Below are 18,694 nucleotides of genomic sequence, written 5' to 3' on the forward strand. Positions count from 1 at the left end.
CTCTACAGTAAAACTGAGAAACGGCAACGAAGAACAGAAATGACTTGCCGTTACCTATGGAGTGTAAGCGGGGAAAAGAAAGATCCAGAAGAACTCGAAGAATTCTGGCTTAGGCAACAAGGTGACTGATGAAGTCCTCACTGAGACAGGAAATTCAGCAGCGGTACTAGGCTGGGCTAGAGATGATGGATCCATTGTTTAGACATAATAAGTTTGAGGCGTCTGTGGGATCTTCAAACGGAGAGAGCTTTTTAGTCAACAGTTATATATATAGATCCGGAGCTTAAGAAAAAGATGCGAAGTACATAAAAAGGGACTTGGAAGCCCCTGGGGGCAGACGTCAAGGGCACAGGAGATCTCCTAAGGGGAAAATGCAGAATGGCAAGAGAGGACAGACGGAACGGAGCTCTGCAGAGCAACACCTCAAGAATGGAGAATGGTGGTGCCGGACAGAGGCCTGCGAAGGAGGCCGAAAAGCGGATCCCCCAAAGAGACATAGAGCAAGAAAAATCAAGGGAAGAGAGCAGCTCCAGAAAGAAGAAAGTCAACCAAGTCAAGAGCTGTTGTTCTTCAGTTGTGTAAGATGATGGCAGCAAAGCGTCACTGGCAACCTTAGCAAGCTCAGTATTAAGGTAATGGTAAGGGTACGAGTCAGGGGGTAGGGTAGACCGCAGGGCTGGAAAGGAACGAGAAAGCAGGGACACAGCAACCAGACTATTCCTTCTAGTGCCCTGGTTAGGAAAAGGCTGAAAACACTTCAAAAGTAAAATCTGAACTACTTTTCTGGTTCCTGCCACCACCCCTGTCCCATCCCCACGGTCCAGTCTGAAGGGCTTCCCGAATGTGGCTTGGGCTGTACCCCCGGCATGTCTTCTTCACGTGCACGGCCCTTGTCGTTCTCCACCATCCTCCCGTCTGCCGAATGTCAACTCACTCTTCAGGCAAGTCTTAGTCCCTCTGCGGAGAGACTTCTCTACTCCCTCCTCGGGCAAGTTGGGTCTCATGTTCCTGACTGGCTTCTGGTACAGCAAACAACTTCCTCAACTTTCCTGCCTGAATGCCGGCTTTCCTCCATGACTCAGCAAATATTTAGTGAGCCCTGCCATGTGCCACTTGGCAGGGAGGGCGAACAAGGAAGACACTATTTGCCTTCTCACAAAGCTGACATTCCTAGCAGGGGAGATGGAAAATAATGGGTACAAATAAGAAAACTTCATACAGAATGCTGTGCTGTGAAGAAAACTAAACAGGACAGGGATTATAGAGTGACTCAAAGGAGGACACTTAGATAGGCTGTTCAGAATGGGCCACTTGAGCAGATGCTCAAAGAGAAGAAGGAGTCCTTGCAAAGATTTGAAGGAAAAGGGCTCCTAGGAAGTACACAAAGGGTCGGGAGTGGGCTTGGTTATTTCACAGGATGGCAAGCAGGCCAGTGTGGCTGGGAGAGCAGTGCGGAGTGCTAGGAGATGAGACTGGAGGGCAGAGACTGGCAAGGTGGAGGGTGCCAGATCTAATGCGGCCTGCGGGCCAAGTGAAGGAGTTTGGATTTATCTCTAAATGGGATGGGAAACTTTTCCAAAAGTTCTTTCCAGTCCCCGCTCAGAGCATGGACTCCCAGGCCCAGGCCCCAGTCCTTAGCAATCACCCTTCTTTCCTGGCATGCCTAGTGCAGAGTTGGATGTTAAATGTTATCTCCTTCAATGACTTTAAATTCTGGATGAACGTCAGAATGATTCCCAAAGGCCCTAGTTCCAGGTGCTTGACCTCAAAATTAGAAAGACGAATGATGTCTGGGTAACATTTCCATGTACAGCTCATACTCGGTGTGTACCTCGGTATTTTTAAAGATGCCAGCCAGCAAAATGCCCAAGGTCTTTCAAAAAATGTAAACCAATTTTGGGCATGCCATTCCTGTAGAGTCCTCTCGATCTGAGTCTTTATCTTTGGCAGATGAACTAATACATTCTAGAAGAGCTTGCAGAAACCTTACAAGTGTGTGAAGCACCCCAGCCCTTGCCCTGTAACAGTATACTGGCAAATCGTCATTGCCACACTAATAGGCGTTCCTGCCTCCCAGCCTCTGCATGACAAATGGTCTGCAGCCTCACTCCTGCCCCCTTAGCTAAGGGGGCTCTCACTACCTTCAAGGCCCAGCTCCAGCAAAACCTCTTTTGAGAAGCCTTTTCTCCCACACCAACCCCCGTTTGCCATTCCCCTGTTCCACAGCCCTCACCTCCCACCCCAGCTCAGGACCTCATGCCTGTTTCCCCATTTCACCAAGTGGATTAGTTCTGGAAAACCATGGGCCTTTCCAAAGAATGAGACTGAAGCAAGTGCAGGATTTTGGTTTTTGCCACCTCTGCTGGAACTGCAGTCCTGAGGAGGACACGGCTTGCCTCTCCATGGCCCAATATGGCAGTGAGTGCCCAACTCCTGACCTCATTCAATCATGGTACTTCTTAACACATCCATCATTGGGGAAGCTCTTGCTATTCCTCTGGATCTATTACTTTTTTAGGTATTGCACATTTCCAGATTTACTTATGCTTTCAAGTTCCAAAGAAACCACACGGATCATTCTATCCCTTTGCAAGTCAGAGAATCCTTTGCTCTTATTTGTGGGTATCCTGGTAAACTAGAACTTGCAGTGCTCTATTTCAACCCCAGCTCTGGTTCTTCTCTTGCAAGGTTCTAATGATAATTGTCACAGTGTCCAGAGGAATGGGGTGCTACCTCATGCCAACAAGGAGAAAGTTCTCAATATGCCATATTTGGCAACATACACCATAAACGGATTCCTGGCTATTCCTACACTGTCCGTTCTATAGAAATCACACCACTCTTCATTTAATACTTACATTTTTCTGTTTCCCCTTCTGCAGGAAAAAGGACAGCAACATGCCTTTTTAAATTCCCCCAGAGCAGTAATAAATAGTAAAATCACTCTCATTTAGGTGGTAATTTTTTAGCTCAACTCAAGAAACATATTTTAGGTATCTATCAGGTGTCAGGCATTGCTCCTTTCAGTTCAAGTAATGGTGGCAGGGTCGGGGGGACAGGGAGGCAAGTGAGTCTGAGGAAGGGCTGAGAGGAGAGGCAGATGGATGGCCAGGATGCTGCAAAGGCAGGTGAAAACCAAACCAGTGGGGTTCAAGGACCTCAGGATGACAGGCTAAGCTTAGGGCCTGGACTGGATTCAGAATGTGATGGAAGATGACCAAAGTTACTTTAATTGGTATTAATGATATTACTTTAAATCTGGATTTTGACATGCTAATTAAATTTAATGTTCTAGCCATAGACAGAAATATATGTAAGTCCTTTATTTCTTCTATCAGAATTTTATAATTGTTTCTAATGTATGTGTGTATACACACACACACACAAGAACATTTCTTCATTAGTACTGTAAAAAGAATCTTTAATTTTGTTTTCTAGCTATATAGCTGTGGCTAAAGGAAATTACGATCATCTGGATTTTTCTGTATATGCTACTTTAAGAATGGTATTTTTATTTCTCCATCTTTCTCACGTTTTAGCTGTCATTACTTTGATGATCCACTTTACTACTGTGTGTTATTAAAACATGATAACGAACAGAAATAGTCATAAAGAGTTATTATGTTGATTCTATTATAGAACTTATTCCTAAAAAATATTATTGGTTTTTCTCCTCTTGGTATATGGCATCCTCTATTCTTAATCTGTTTGAGTTTTTCAATGCATTCATTTCATCAAACATTTTTGCTTAGAGTTCTTGAATTACAACAGGGGTGGCAATCTTTGTTAGTAAACATCTCCGCCTTTTTGAATCATATATGGCCTCTGCTGTACATTCTTCTGTTTCTTTTAACAACCTTTGAAAAATGAAAAACTATTCTTAGCTTGTGGGCTGTCCAGAAACAGATGACTGGCCGCAGGATTTGGGTCTGCAGGCCCCAGTTCACCCAACCAGTCTCTGTGGCCTTCCCTCCTCCCTTCCCAGCAAAGCAGGGTTATAAACTGGTTATATTACTCTTTGTTAGGACTCCAGAAAGACTTTAGGTGCTACCTAGTAAATCCTATCAGCTTGACAAAAGTACTACCAAGAATCCTGCCGGCATTACTCCACACAAGCTTTATATGCCTGAAGTAGAGAGATCTGTCCCAAAAGCAATTATAGACGTGGCTTTTGGGGGATTGGTAACTCCATTAAAAGTCAGAGGAAACCCATAACACTTTTAAAGAAAGCTGTATTATTAAAGAATGCCGACAGTTTGGACTAAAAGGAAGAGACAATTCAAAATGAATAGACACCACTGGTCTCCCCTTTTTCTACAGGTGTGAAGCAGGGTGAGACGCCTCGGAGGACGGATCCCAGAGCCCTGGAGAACCATGGATTAAGGAAGCACTCCCACAGAAAAAAACATCCCTTGTCCGAAGAACAGGGGCACCAACATGCCCACTAGGACATCAGTGGGTCAGTGACTGCTCCGTGCCTCCAGTCACTCTCCATTTTGAATACAAGTATGCAGTGTGGTTAACTTGTCCCTGTTCATCACTGTATACTGTGAGTGTGGCTTTTGTGTTCACAAGTCTCTCAGTCAAGAACAGCTGTAAACAAAGCACTGTACCGGGAAGCCTCATCTGCATCCAGAACTGATAGACATCATGAGATCAGAAACTTCAAGCCTGATGCCATGATAGGACAATACTTTGAGAGTCCTGTGGGAGAGGAAGTGTGGGAGGAATGCTAGTAACTGTGGCCAGAGAGGAGATGATGGTAGACAAAATATGGTCACAAATTTTCTTCTCCTGAAATGATGGAGTCTATGTTCCTATCCCTTCATTCTGTGCTGGCCCGTGACTTACTTTGACAACAGAATGTGGCACAAGTGAGGTTATGCTACACGTTGTAGCTATTCTGCCCCCCTCCTGGAATGATGCTTCCACAACCACATAAAGAAGCTGAGCCTCACGTACTGACATCGGAGAAGTCACGTGGATGAGAACTGAGGCAGTCGGGCCGACATCCAACAGCCCCCAGTCTTCTGCCAACAGACTGCATAGTCAGAGGCCCCAGCTGGCCCCACAATTAGCGGAGGCCGTGATCCTGGCTGGGTCTGCTGGAGCTGCCAACTCACAGACACATGAGCAAAGGAACCCTTTTTGTTTCATGCCACTAAGTTCTTAGACTGCTCTGTTATGCAGCAATCGCCTGATGTACTCTGCTCAGATCATCAGCCTGGGTGTAAAGGGAGATAACGCACCAGATTACCTGCTCTCTGTGGGTAGCACCACCATCTAGTGGCCAAGAAGATGCTCTCACTACTCCAAGTAGGAATACCAGCATCTCCCCTACTCCTTCATTCCTGCCAAGCTAATCACGCACAGATAGATCTTGGCATGTGTGTAAACAGAATCCATAGAACCAGAGTAAAATAAAGTTCACTTACTATAATTATATCTACTAATTGTAAAAGTTTGCATTATTTTCCTATTGAAATCATTCTTGCTAATATTTTCAATGACTTAACTTGTCAGATCTGAAGAATAATTTTCATTGCCTATTTTCTTGCTTCAAAACCTCCTCCATGTAAAAAACAAAACAAAACAAACAAAAAACCTCCCCAGGGTTTTCAGAAAAAACTTACGCTTCCTTAATATGGTACATGGGGTTTGCCTTCCAGTCTTCTCAGCACCCCAAAACTGCACATACAGCCTTTGCTCTAACCCCAATAAACTACTGCTAGGTCACTGAATGCTCTTCCTTCTCTGGCTTCCAAGGCCAGCATTTGCAGTTCTCCTGGTTTAATGTTTCCCCCCTTTTTACATTGCTAATCCCTACTTAGAGATGCCAAGTTCTCTAAGAAGCATTTCCTCATCGCCCTCTCCTTTACACACCCTCCAAAATGTTTGTCATCATTGCCTTTTTTCAATCTGTCTGCCTCTTCAAAAGCTAAGAGCTCCCAGTAAGGACAGTCTCTGTTCTTTTACCTCTGCATCTTGCAGAGCTGCTGATATTACAGGCTCTTTATGGCCTGCTGAATAAACCAGTGAATGAATTGTGCAAAGGGTCTGGTATTTTTCTATAATACATATTTTATATATGACATTGATTGGCCATTTATGTAGCACTATATATTAAAGTGATAACACTACAGAAATATGGGAAGAAATAGCTGAAAACAGAAAAAGAAAACAGCTGAAAAAGATACCTATTATAATTTTTAAATAATGTTTTGTTCGTAAATACATAACCTCCTCCAGTAAAACTTCACATTTTACTCAGCAAAATAAGTAACAACTTTTTAGAACATTCATAAAGCATGAACAGGTATGAAAATTTATATGCCAAAGTTTTAAAAAGTAATATTTATCACACTTGAGTTGGTAATAAATTATTGTGATTTTCTATCCACTACATCAGAATTAAGCTGTATATATTTATAACCAGAGTATAGAAAAAATTAGAAACTGTTATCAAATGTTATATGAAAACAAATACTTTTTATATTGGAGACATCTTTTAAGTCATCCAACTAAATGTATTTAAATTGTTCCTTCTTGGAACACTGAAAAAAAAATAAAATTACAAAAAAAATTACACATAACATTAAAAAATAAATAAATTGTTCCTGATGAGGACACGGAGATCTGAAGCAGCTGGTCATGAGCTGAAGTTACCCATCTCACTGATGCTGGTGCCAAGATTAAAATTTAAGATAACTCTTCCTTTTGGGGCTGGACAAATTTTCTTTCAAAAAATCTGTAAAAGTCTGCATATAAACTTCAGCCACGGTATCTTTAACCATTGAAAAGAACATATTTTTTCTATTTAAGGAGACTATTTTTTTCTGAAGAATAAACAGATTAATGTGTCTGTATATAAGAGATCATGCACTAAAATCCAAAAATTGGAAAAGTGAAATTATTATTCACAGATGATTTGATCGTGTGCACAAAAAACCCTAGGAATCTGCAGAAAATTTTCAAAATAAATACAAATAAATGAATTTAGCAAAGGCATAGGATGCAAGGTCAATGTACCAAAATCAATTATATTTCTATATAATTGACAGAAACATATGACAGCAACAAATGACAGAAAATAAAAATTTAAATGCCATTTACAATAGCATTAAAAATAATAAAATATTCAGAATAAGTTTAACCAAAAATGCAAGACTAAAAATCACTAAAAAAAGACACTAAAAATAAAAAATGGCAGAGAAATTAGATAAGACTCAAACAGATATTTACACCATGCTGATAGACTGAGAAGCTCAAGATTGTTGTCAATTTTCTGCAAATTGATTTTTGGATTCAATGTTATCACCACTAAAATCCTAGCAAGCATTTCTATAGAAATAATAAGCTCCTTCTAAAATTTATATGGAAATGCAAAGAACTTAGAATAGTCCAACATTCTGGAAATGAATGAACTGAATGAAAAATGAACACTCTGAAGAACTTATACCACCTAATTTCTAGACACACTATAAAGGCCACAGTAACCCAAACAGATGATAGACAGTGAAACAGAAGAGTCTAGAAATAAAGCCCAAGTATATGGCGAATAGATTTTCCACAAAGGAGCCATCGATTTCTCCATGGGGAAGGGGCAGACTCTCAAGAAGAAATGTGGCTGGAATGACTGGGTAACTGCACAGGGAGGAGGAGGGAGGAAGGAACTACAGCTGTGGCCTCACACTGTACACAAATATTAATTCCACATGGAATACAGACCTAAAAATAAAAATACTAATTAAAAAGCTTCTAGAAAAAAAAAACAGGAGAGTACTTTTGCAACTTTGGGATGCAAGATAAGGATTTCTTAGGATATAAAACACACTACATTAAAAATCTGCTGTTCTAAAGGCATTGTTAAGAAATGAAAAGGCAAGCCACAAAGAACATATTTGCAATTCAACAAAGACATGTATCCAGGATATATTAAAAAAAAAAAAAACTACAACTGGATACAAAGCAAATAATCTGACTTTTAAAATGGGCAAAACCCTTAAATAGACATTCACTAAAGAAAATGTATGAGCGGCCAATGAACACATAAAATAGTACTCAAATCATTAGTTTTTAGAGAAATGCAAATTAAAATCACAATGAGATACTACTTCATATTTGCTTAAGATGGCTAATATTAAAAGGGCTGGCAATGTCAAATATCAGAAAGGATACAGAACAACTAGAATTCTCATACATTGCTGGTGAGAAAGAAAAGTGACACAACTGCTCTGAATAAAGAGTCTGGCACTTTCTTATGAACACCTACCCTTTGACGTAGCAATTGCATACTAGATAGTTACCCAGAAAAAATGAAAATATATTCAGACAAAGACTTTTTTAAGGAGTTCAGAGCAGCTTTATTTATGAGAGCCAAATGGAAACAAAAGCCAAATGGTTAAACAACAGGTGAATGGTCAAACAAATCGTGGTATATCCATACAACAAAATACCAGAATCAAAACTTGGTGAGTTACTGCTTTATGCATAACAGAGCTCTGGGACACCAGAGTACATATTGCATGATTCCATTTATATGAAGTTCTTGGACAAGCAGCACTACACTTAGATGCTGGAAATTAGAATTGTGGTTGTGTGGCAGGAGAGGAAGGGGAGGGGCTGCCTGCAAAGGGGCATGAAAAACTTTTTCTAGAGTGATGGCAATGTTCTAAATTTCGATCTCGGCTATGGTTACATAGGTGTTTGTCTTTGTCAAACTCATTCAACTATACATTTTACGTTTGTGCATTCACTACATATAAATTATATAGCAATAAAAAGTCTATTTAATTATTTATACCAAATATCTATTAATCAAGTCCTTGCACAATAGTGGAGGGGTAGCTATGGACTTCACTCTAAGCCTCTTGCTTGGAGTACCCAAGAAGTGCTCCCATTCATGAGAGGCACAGATAACAAAGGTGAAGTTCCTCTTAAAATGCACTGTTTTAGATCTACTGTTTTGAATCCACCCTAAGTGATTAAACTTGCTTAAATTCACCTTAAGGATCCAAATTATCATTCTCCATTTCCTGGTTTAAATAATTAAATCTTATTTAATTATTAAAAAATCCTATTTTTTAATTAGGACTTATTTTGCGCTCTACTTCTACTGTTCCTCCTGGTTCCTACTATCACTGCTACAGATAGTCCAAAGGTGAATGACTGGGGAAGAGGGAACACAAGGTTTTACCTTAGGAAAAAATATTGTTGAAATTATGACTTGGATGATTTCATTCATTTAATAATATATTAAAAGATATTTCATGACTTAAAAGAGAAAGCATACAATCTATAGAATCAGAAAGTAGATTAGTGTTTGCTTAGGTCTGAGGGTGATGGGAGGGATAGGGGCGTGACAGCTAAAAGGTGCCAGGTCCCTGTTTGAGGTGATGAAAATGTTCTAAAATTCTATGTGGCTATGCGACAGCGGCACATATCTGTGATTATGCTAAAAACCACTGATGACTTATTTCACTTGGCATAATCTCCTCCAGTCCCATCCACGTTGATGCAAAAGTGGGATATTCATCCTTTCTGATGGTTTCATTTATTTGTGGAACATAAGGAATCGCATGGAGGATACTGAGAGAAGGGAAAAATGAACGGGGAGAAATCAGAGTGGGAGACAAACCATGAGAGACTATGGACTCCGGGAAACAAACTGCATGTTTTAGAAGGGAGGTGGGTAGAGGGATGGGTGAGCCCGGTGATGGGTATTGAGGAGGGCACGTATTGCATGGAGCACTGGGTGTTATACACAAACAATGAATCATGGAACACTACATAAAAAGTAATTATGTACTGTCTGGTGACTAACATAACACAATTTTAAAAAGGGGGAAAAATAAAGTAATATGTCTTATAAAAAATAGATCTAGAAAGAAGAAAATAAAGATGTAGAAAATGCAAAAAAACCCTCCATTGAGTTGTACATATGAAATGGGTAAATTTTGTGATACATGGGTTATATCTTAACATCTACAGCTTTCATTAAAAAACCTACTGAAATTCTGATTAGGATTGCACTGGAATCTATACATTAATTTAGAAAAAACAAGTATCCTTACAATACTGATTTTTCCAATACATGAAAATTATGTAGTACTACATTTATTTGGGTTGTCTTTAGATTCTCTCAAAAATGTTTTATAGAATTATGTACAGAAATTTGTACATGTTAGATTTATTCCTGCACATTTGATATTTCTGATGCTACTTATAGGATATCTTAAAAAGAGAAAAAACACTGAAATGTTCTAATGTGGGGTAAGAAAATGAACAGAACATTATATGTTTATTAAATCATAAAATTTTGAAATAAAAATTACTACACATGATCTAACAAACAATTTTTCTAATTTTAAAATTTATTTATGGAAAAGTCAGACAAAATATAAAAATTAAATTACATGTAGCTAGGCATTTAATAAATAACATTCATGAAAGGTATTTTGGAAAATACTCTGGAAAATTTCATGACAGGTGGATACCACAGTGAGCAGATACTCTCTGATATTTGTTAGGTTCCTTAGTGTATAGTGAAAACAGAGTCATTGTTTAATTTTAGTCTCTGTATTTACCCAATATATGTATTTATTAGCAAAATGCTTTGATAGCAAAAAATTTCAACAGTAAGTTTCTACTAAAGCCAGTAACAGTCATAAGTGTTGAAAAATGTCTGTCATATTGGTGCTACAGAGCCCTTATTATCTTTTCAAGTTAATTGAAATATTATCTAACTACATTAATTAGTCCCCTGAAAGCAAACAGTAAATTTTTTCTTTTGTAAAATACATATTTGTTTTTTATTAAAATGAAGTAAAGACATAAATCATGTTTGGGCTGCAAGTTAAGCCTGTCTGAGTTACTTAATATTCTGCATCTCGGTTTTTCATCCACAAAAGAAGGTTGGATGACATTTTTATTTCCCAACTAGCTTTAGAGTTCTGTTAATTCCATAATAAGGAAACAGCAAAATACTATATGTTCAGACCATACTTTGAGCAAACACAATGAGGTATAAAAAAACTGGATGTATATAAGCTAAAGAACTCAGTAATTACTGGTTTAAGGATTCTCTATTTTCACCCCAGAATTAGCAAATTCTCTATTACAGTAAACCTTTCAAAAACATATCTGACATTTATTGAAAGTGCAAATGTTTTTCTGAATCAAAATCTAAGGTCTCTACTAATAATCATAGCTATCTCACACTGATATTAGGATAAAAAGCTTAATATATATGAGATCATGTTAGAAGAAAGGCCATTTATAATCCTAAGACATTTCAGACATTTTGAAAAGTCTTCAAATAAACAGTATGTGCATAAACTGGGCTACTTTTCTTTATTGGAGTGATGTTAGAAATAGGACTTTATCTCAAAGAGACTCTCAGAAACTAAACAACCGAGAAATTCTGTATCTGTAACCAACTATAATAAACTGGTAAAAAAGTTATTTGATATGAAAAAGTTACCTGATCAATGATAGAATTTAGCTTGGTAAGTAACAGAAATCCTCGGCCGTGGACAAGGTACTGGCCTAGCGTAGCCATGTGTGTCTCCTCTTCTTCCTCCCTGGTCTCCACCCTCTGGACCACCGCATTGCAAAGCCGGTTGACATCCGTCAGAAATTCACGTGCCAGTGAGTTACTATCGATGCTCATGACCGAGCTATTAAATAAATATTACCAAAAGAGAAGATTAGAGAAATAAAAATTTATGTTTAAAACTAAGTGTTTTTAAGGTTGGTTGTTTTTAACCAAAGACTGACTTTATGGGGCATTGGTAATTAACCCAATAATATTTTCAGACATAGTCCTGATCTAGTTAGGTGTTCCTTAAATATTGTCACATGGCAGAAATAGTTGTGGGTGTGACAGTCCCTGAGCATTACCAAGAACAGGAAGTGAAAGCACAGTGAGAAGATACACAGCGAGTGGTGGCAGTTAAGGTGAATTCTGACCTTCTTTAACAGCCTCATCATAGGATGTATAGTGCACTGTTCTTGCTCTACATGGCTTCCAAAAAAATGAATGGATCTTTTTAAAAATATAAACTGTTTTTCACATGATGGAACTGACAATCATACGTCCTCCCCTCAACAACCAGGGTTCAGTTAATGGAGAGAAAAGGATTTACCATTAGGTAAATAAAAATTGAAGAATTATTGCAGCTGAAGCTATGCCACTTCACTTCTTCCTATACATTTAAATCAAAGGGCAATGCGACATTTTGAGATAAAAGAAGATAATAAGGTAAAGCAGACAGAAGAGAGGGAAAACACCAATATAAAGAAAAAAGATGGGCAACTATTTAGAAAGGAAAAATCATGAACAATAAAATTCCCAAAGAATTTCAGAACAGGGCAAAAAGTAATTTTGAGACATCCGGTAACCTTTAAAAACGTTTTAACCTGGAGAGATTAAATAAGAAGTATATTGTGGTTGGGGCGCCTGGGTGGTTCAGTGGGTTGAGGCCTCTGCCTTCAGCTCAGGTCATGATCTCAGAGTCCTGGGATCGAGTCCCGCATCGGGCTCTCTGCTCAAGCAGGGAGCCTGCTTTCTCCTCTTTCTCTGCCTGCCTCTCTGCCTAATTGTGATCTCTCTCTCTGTCAAATAAATAAATAAATAATCTTAAAAAAAAAAAAAGAAGTATATTGTGGAGTCTTTCTTCACCCAAAGGCGGGGCAGGGGACAGGGTGGGTGGATGCCTCCTAGCCCCTGCAAAGAAGGCAGTGGAGCCCATTCCCAAGGGGAAGGGCCAGCCTCTGAGCCCTAACTAAGCGAAGCACGCCTGATTCAGGAGCAGTTGGCATGCATCCGGCGGGCAATATCTGACCCATACGATGCCACTTGCAAAGAGGCAACCGGCCAATCAGGCTCTTTCTGTCTCAGGAATTTGAATAAAGGGACACAGCTGATGAGTTGCAAAGCCACATAAAGATGGGCCTGTGGTAGTCCTTGTGAGGTAGCTGAGGCGCGGAAGAAAACAATGGGGTGAAAATGAACTACTAGGATACAAAGGGAAACAGAGAGACATGAAAGGGAAACACTAAAGAAATTCCTAATACTACTTTGGTTCCTGTTCATTTTGGGGCCTGATGATTTATGTCCTGGATTCCCATCAGAATACTAGGTGTTATTATAGTAACAATCTCCTCTGTAGCATAACAAAGTTCATTAGTTTTAACATTGTTGATTACCAGGAAAAAGTATAAAAAATAAAATGTACATTATTTATCTCAAAATATCCTCCCTTATATAAACATTGGCTTTTTATAAAGCTTTCATAAGGTAAAATTATTCAATAAATCAAATAATTTATAATTTATATTAATATAAACTAATTATATATTATAATATGTACATAATATATAAACAACTATATTCAGTCCATAGTTACTGATTTTATTAACTTATTTCACCTATTTTGTTACAGATTTTAAGGTACATAATTTAGTGCACCACTAAAACAAGTAACACTGCCAATTAAAGTATAACACAATGCCTGTTTATCTCACCTTCTAGGCCGTCAAGACTACCCACCATTCTTAAAAGTGCTACACTACTGTTCTTGGGATTTTCTTCCAAAGATGCTGACATCATTCTGAAAGTTTCGATGCTGGCACCTAATCTTACCACATAGGATCAGAAGAAAGTTTCCAAAAATATTTAAAACTCATCAGATGTAGTACAGCAAGCGTGTAACTCATTTCAAGTGCTGATATCAGCCACTAAGGACTGAGCTCCCCCGTGAGCAGGCAAGAGCGACCCCTTCACCAAGCACAGCCGGCTCCCAGTGCTTACTAGACACCCCTGAGTACAAGGCACACTGCAACTTTAGCAATATTAAAAATGTGAAAAACTTTAAAATTACAGTAATAATTAGGGTCTATTTTCTGGAAATGAAGATAATAAAAATTAGTATGAATATCTAGGTATGACAATTACTGAGGAAATCATTTCAATGCTACTTCCTATAAGCACAAGATGCCAGGATGGCAAAAAACATTACAATATATGCAGAAATGTATGTTATTCCTGATTTTTAAATGTACATATAATAGACACAGTTACATAAATAGGGTATTATATATAAGTGATCTGACCTGTTTTGATTCACGTAGATATTTTGGAAATCTTTTCACATGCTCGCTCTCTTACTCTTTCTACTAGCTTCTGGCACGCTGCTGCCTGCATATATAACATGTTCATCATATAGAGTACTGTTAACTATGCAGCCAATCTCTTATTGAGTATTTAGGCTATTTCTAGTTTTGATTATCACAAACAGAGCTGCAATGAACACCCTTACACTACTTGCACATTTATCCTTTATGTGCTTGTGGCAGAAACTGTTACTTCCTCCTACAATAGGTTTTACACATTTCTTGTTAGGTCTCTTCCAGGGTGTTCTGTAGCTTTTGCTGTTGTTCTAGGGATTTTCTTTCCATTATATAATCTAATTAGGAAAGAGAAGTAGTATGTAGGAGGCAAATGGAAGTATATTTATGCTGATGCAATAATCATATATCCAAACTTCTTACTGAACTTTCATTAATTTTTTTTTGAGATTTCCAGACATAAAACCCTATCATCTACAAATAACAAAAATTCTGAATTCTCCTACCCAGTATTCACACACTTACTACTCTTCGAAGTACACTAGTTAGCAACAGAACATCATCAGTAGGGGTGATGGGAGATACTTCCGCCTTGCACATTAATAAATACTCATTTCTTCCTGCACATCTAATAGGGATGTTGAACTTCAATGAATGCCTTTCAGCCATTCTGAATGCCAACTGAAAAGATGATTGCATGGTATATTTAATTAATTAATAATTAAATATTTTATTTATTTATTTGACAGACAGAGATCACAAGTAGGCAGAGAGGCAGGCAGAGAGAGAGGAAGAAGCAGGCTCCCTACTGAGCAGAGAGCCCGATGCAGGGCTCAATCCCAGCACCCTGGGATCATGACCTGAGCCAAAGGCAGAGGCTTTAACCCACTGAGCCACCCAGCACCCCAGCATGGTACATTTTAAAGATTCTTTAAAATATTTCACATATCCAGAAAAGTACAAAGAATTTATAAGAGGCGGATATAGCAAAGCTCAGATTTAGCAAAATTAACAGTGTGCAGTGTTCAGATCAGTGTGTGTGTATGTATGTGTGGTGTGGGTATGTGTGTGCAAGGAAATCAAACCTTATAGTACAGGAAATTCACACCCCACCTCACTTCTTCCTCTCTTTAGTTAGTGTTTATCATTTCTATACATGTTTTTATAAGTTTTTACATGTTTACAGCCACAAAAAATTCAATACTGTTTTAACTATTTTAACTATAAATAGTATAATATATGTATCCTTTTATAACTTTATTTTTTCTTTCAACATTGTTTGTTCCTTTAAACAATTATGTAATATGCCATTGTATGGGTATACCACAATTTATATATACATCTCTACTAAAGGAAAGTTTAGTTGTTTGTACTTTGGGGTTTAATTAATGTCACATAACTACGTAGTTTCAAAGGCTTAGACAGAAACAAGTATTTTGGCTGCTTATATCTATTACATTAATACTTACCAATCTCTCAACACTTCTGTAACATTTAGAGTCTTTACAATTTGAGCTCATGAACCAGATGAAATAAATACTCCTAGAATAAAGCTTCACCTATTTAAAGAAAAGACAAACATATTAATGGTAATAGTAAAACAAGTAATTTTAATAAAGTTCTGACACAAAAACCATCATATTTGATGTGAAAGAAGCCAAAGAAGTTTTTGAACCTCAAGAACATACTACGAAATTTCTAGAGCTCCAAGAATGGAATCTTGAGACAGGAAGTGTTGGAACATACTTGATTTGAACAAGGCAACTTGATCACAGATCCCTACTCCTCCATTCCTTCCAACTCCTCACAATCTCCAGGTAAATCACCAGTTAACTAAGGGGAATCAGCTCAGTATCAGTCTTCTTAACACTGAGTCTAGAGGCAGTGGAATACCATCAACATACATACTACGGGTAGCCAAGTTATTACTCTCCTGTGAGAGTGAAAGGCACCTGAGGATATATGAAAACTCAAAAAAATACTAAAATCAAACAATGAATAAACTCCCACTAAATTTCATATCCTTGTTCACGTTTTAAAAATGAATTAACCTTTTGTGTATAACACAATGAAGGTTATTTCTGAACACTAAAGGATGAATTCCTACTTCTAGGGTAGCAACAAATGCTTCCGTTTAGTTACCTGTTTTCCCCTTCTCTATAGTTGTGCCCAGGCGAGGCATAAAAAACATTTTCTTATTACAGGTACAAGGCAACCATGAATGTTTATTTTAAAACAAGTGTTTAAATCAGAGTGATCTTTAATTCCTTCAAAATGCACAAATCTAGAGAACTTTCTTGAATTCCCCTCAGCTTGGCAAACTACTTATACCACATTATTCTGGGCACTTGAGGATAAAGGAGGCAGAAAATGGATTGGGGGCTGTTAAGACTACACACGGCTTTGCGTGATGCAGGAAAGACAACTTTTCCTAGACCGGTCAGCCCCATGTCAGGCACACAGCTACCCAAGCACAGGCTAAGCTTCACTCCTGCTGCCGCACTCGGAGCACCAGGGGCCAGTGCGTCACTGCCAACCAAAGGAGAAAGCCCTGGAATGTGGTCTCGGTTCACCCTCAACACCTGCTCCTGCCGCGTCCTCAGCTCATACAAGCCACCCACCTATTTTCAACTCTAAAATTATAGAAAGGCAAACTATCAATCAAATTATGAGTCTAAAGATGGTATTTTATTAACTGCCGTGACTCTGACTACACTCCAGTTTGGACAACTACAAGGTGGAGCCGTCCATTGGGGGATGCCATGGTGACTCCAGGTAACTCGGCATGGGCATGAGAAGTGGAAGCTGACAGACAACTGGATCCGTCTGTTTTTCTTTGTTATTGGGGGACATTTCTAGGCCATGCTGAGTGATTTCTCTAAATCTCTTAAACTGTATTTTGCACGGCCCAGCTTGGATGTCCATGGAGTTTCACTCTATCCGAGATCGTAATTCTACCAGCTAGCACAGTCGGCGTGACCTCTTTTACTCTGCCACCACCCTTGATAAATACAGCTGCATTCGAACTTTTGTCATCCTGCATTACGCTGGGTGTCCATGAAGTCTGCAAATAGAGTTTTAAAAAATAGAATGAAGATGTCCTTAGGGCATTGTATGTATTTGCCTCTATTTCTAAACTACATAAACACCCTGTAGGTACTTATGACTGTCTTACCCCCAAGGTCATGAATTCCTTAAGGATGGGGACCCCATTTTATCACTTATTCTACTTTATAGCCAAAATGCTAAATTTAAAAATCCTCCTTATTACTATCATATTCAACTTCCAATGCAACTATTATTATAATGTCATAATAAATAAAACTTCCTCACAACAATGTTACCAGAATTTTTATATTAAAATAAATGAAAATCATAAGAACAAAGTACCTATAATCTTATAAATGAACTCAGGAAAATAAGTTTTTCTAATACAGTGACTGGTAAAGTATAAAACATGAATGGCCAAAACAAAGAGCAAAAACCTGACAATGTATTAGCTATACCTCTAAGTTTCATTTCTTCAGAAATTTCATAATATGGCATTTAATTCAACATATATTTATGGGACATTTATTATCTGCTGGCTACTATTTTTAGCACTGGGAATAGGGCAAAAACAAAATCCCTGCCCTCATAGATTCCATGAAGTAGAGACAGATGAAAACAAACATACTGTAATATCAGTAAGTGCTATAAAAAATAAAACAGTAAGGATACAGAGTGACTGGGACGTTACTTCAGAGAGGGTGACAAGGACTGTCTAAGAGGTGGTATCTGAGCAGAAGCCTGAATGAAGTCAGAAAATGGGTCATGTGAGCATCTAGGAAAAGAATTCCAGGGCCTTGAGGTTAGTTTATGTTTGATGCATTGGATACTGAGTGCAAGAGAAGTTAAAAAGTATTACAATGAGTGAGAGAAGTCACTCATTCCCACTTGCCAGGGATTGAAGTAAAGTGTGGAAAGATGAAACAGAAGTGCTGCCCCGGAACTGTTTCTCCCCAACAATGGGAGTCTCCTTCCTGCCTGCCTCCCACCGCAGGCAGTCCAAGGCATTTTAAGCCTGTGTGAAGAAAAGCACAGTTTAGTGATAGACAAGACTGGGAAGAGAGCAGGATGAAAGCGAAAATCAAGTTCAGCGTGAGCTATGTTGGGTTTGATAGGCGATGTGGGAACCAAGCGAAGGACCCCGCGGATCTGCCAACCTGGAGCGCAGGTGGGGAGGTTGGACCTGGTGGGTCAGTTGGGGAGTTACCAGCTTACAGGTGTCTTTAAACAGGACTAGAACCCAGAGCGTGTTGTCCAACAGAACTTTCTGCAATGACAGGACTGTAGCCAGTGGCTATCATAGTGATCTGTGGGGACCTAGGAAATGTGTATAAATGAAGCAGAGAAGATTCTAGGACTGAGCCCTGGGGTTAGCATCCCCACATCAGGGAGAGGAGTAGGATCCAACACAGGAGACTGAGAAGGAGCAGCAAGCAGGGCAGGAGAAAAATCAAGGGAGTGGTACCTCCAAAAGACCAGGTAAAAAAAGCCTCAAATGGGAAAACCTGACCAGACA

The 18,694-nt window shown here is 38.7% G+C and overlaps 1 protein-coding gene across 8 annotated transcripts in view; it reads right to left on the reverse strand.

Annotated features, from left to right (window-relative positions):
* Positions 1-18,694, reverse strand: part of LYST (lysosomal trafficking regulator) — a 170,804-nt gene that overhangs the window by 131,998 nt on the left and 20,112 nt on the right. For 7 of the 8 annotated variants that reach the window (XM_045087285.1, XM_045087284.1, XM_013048559.2 and 4 more), the window contains 2 exons: positions 15,600-15,689; positions 11,483-11,678 (listed from right to left, as the gene is read on the reverse strand). In XM_045087285.1, the coding sequence (XP_044943220.1) occupies positions 11,483-11,671 (189 nt within the window). In that variant the 5' untranslated portion in view covers positions 11,672-11,678; positions 15,600-15,689. Of the gene's footprint in view, positions 1-11,482; positions 11,679-15,599; positions 15,690-18,694 lie in introns of those variants that run through there. The other variant, XM_045087286.1, reaches the window with a different exon arrangement.

The sequence above is a fragment of the Mustela putorius genome, unplaced genomic scaffold (genome assembly GCF_011764305.1).
Source record: "Mustela putorius furo isolate JIRA1106 unplaced genomic scaffold, ASM1176430v1.1 tig00001075_pilon_pilon_pilon, whole genome shotgun sequence".
NCBI lineage: Eukaryota > Metazoa > Chordata > Mammalia > Carnivora > Mustelidae > Mustela > Mustela putorius.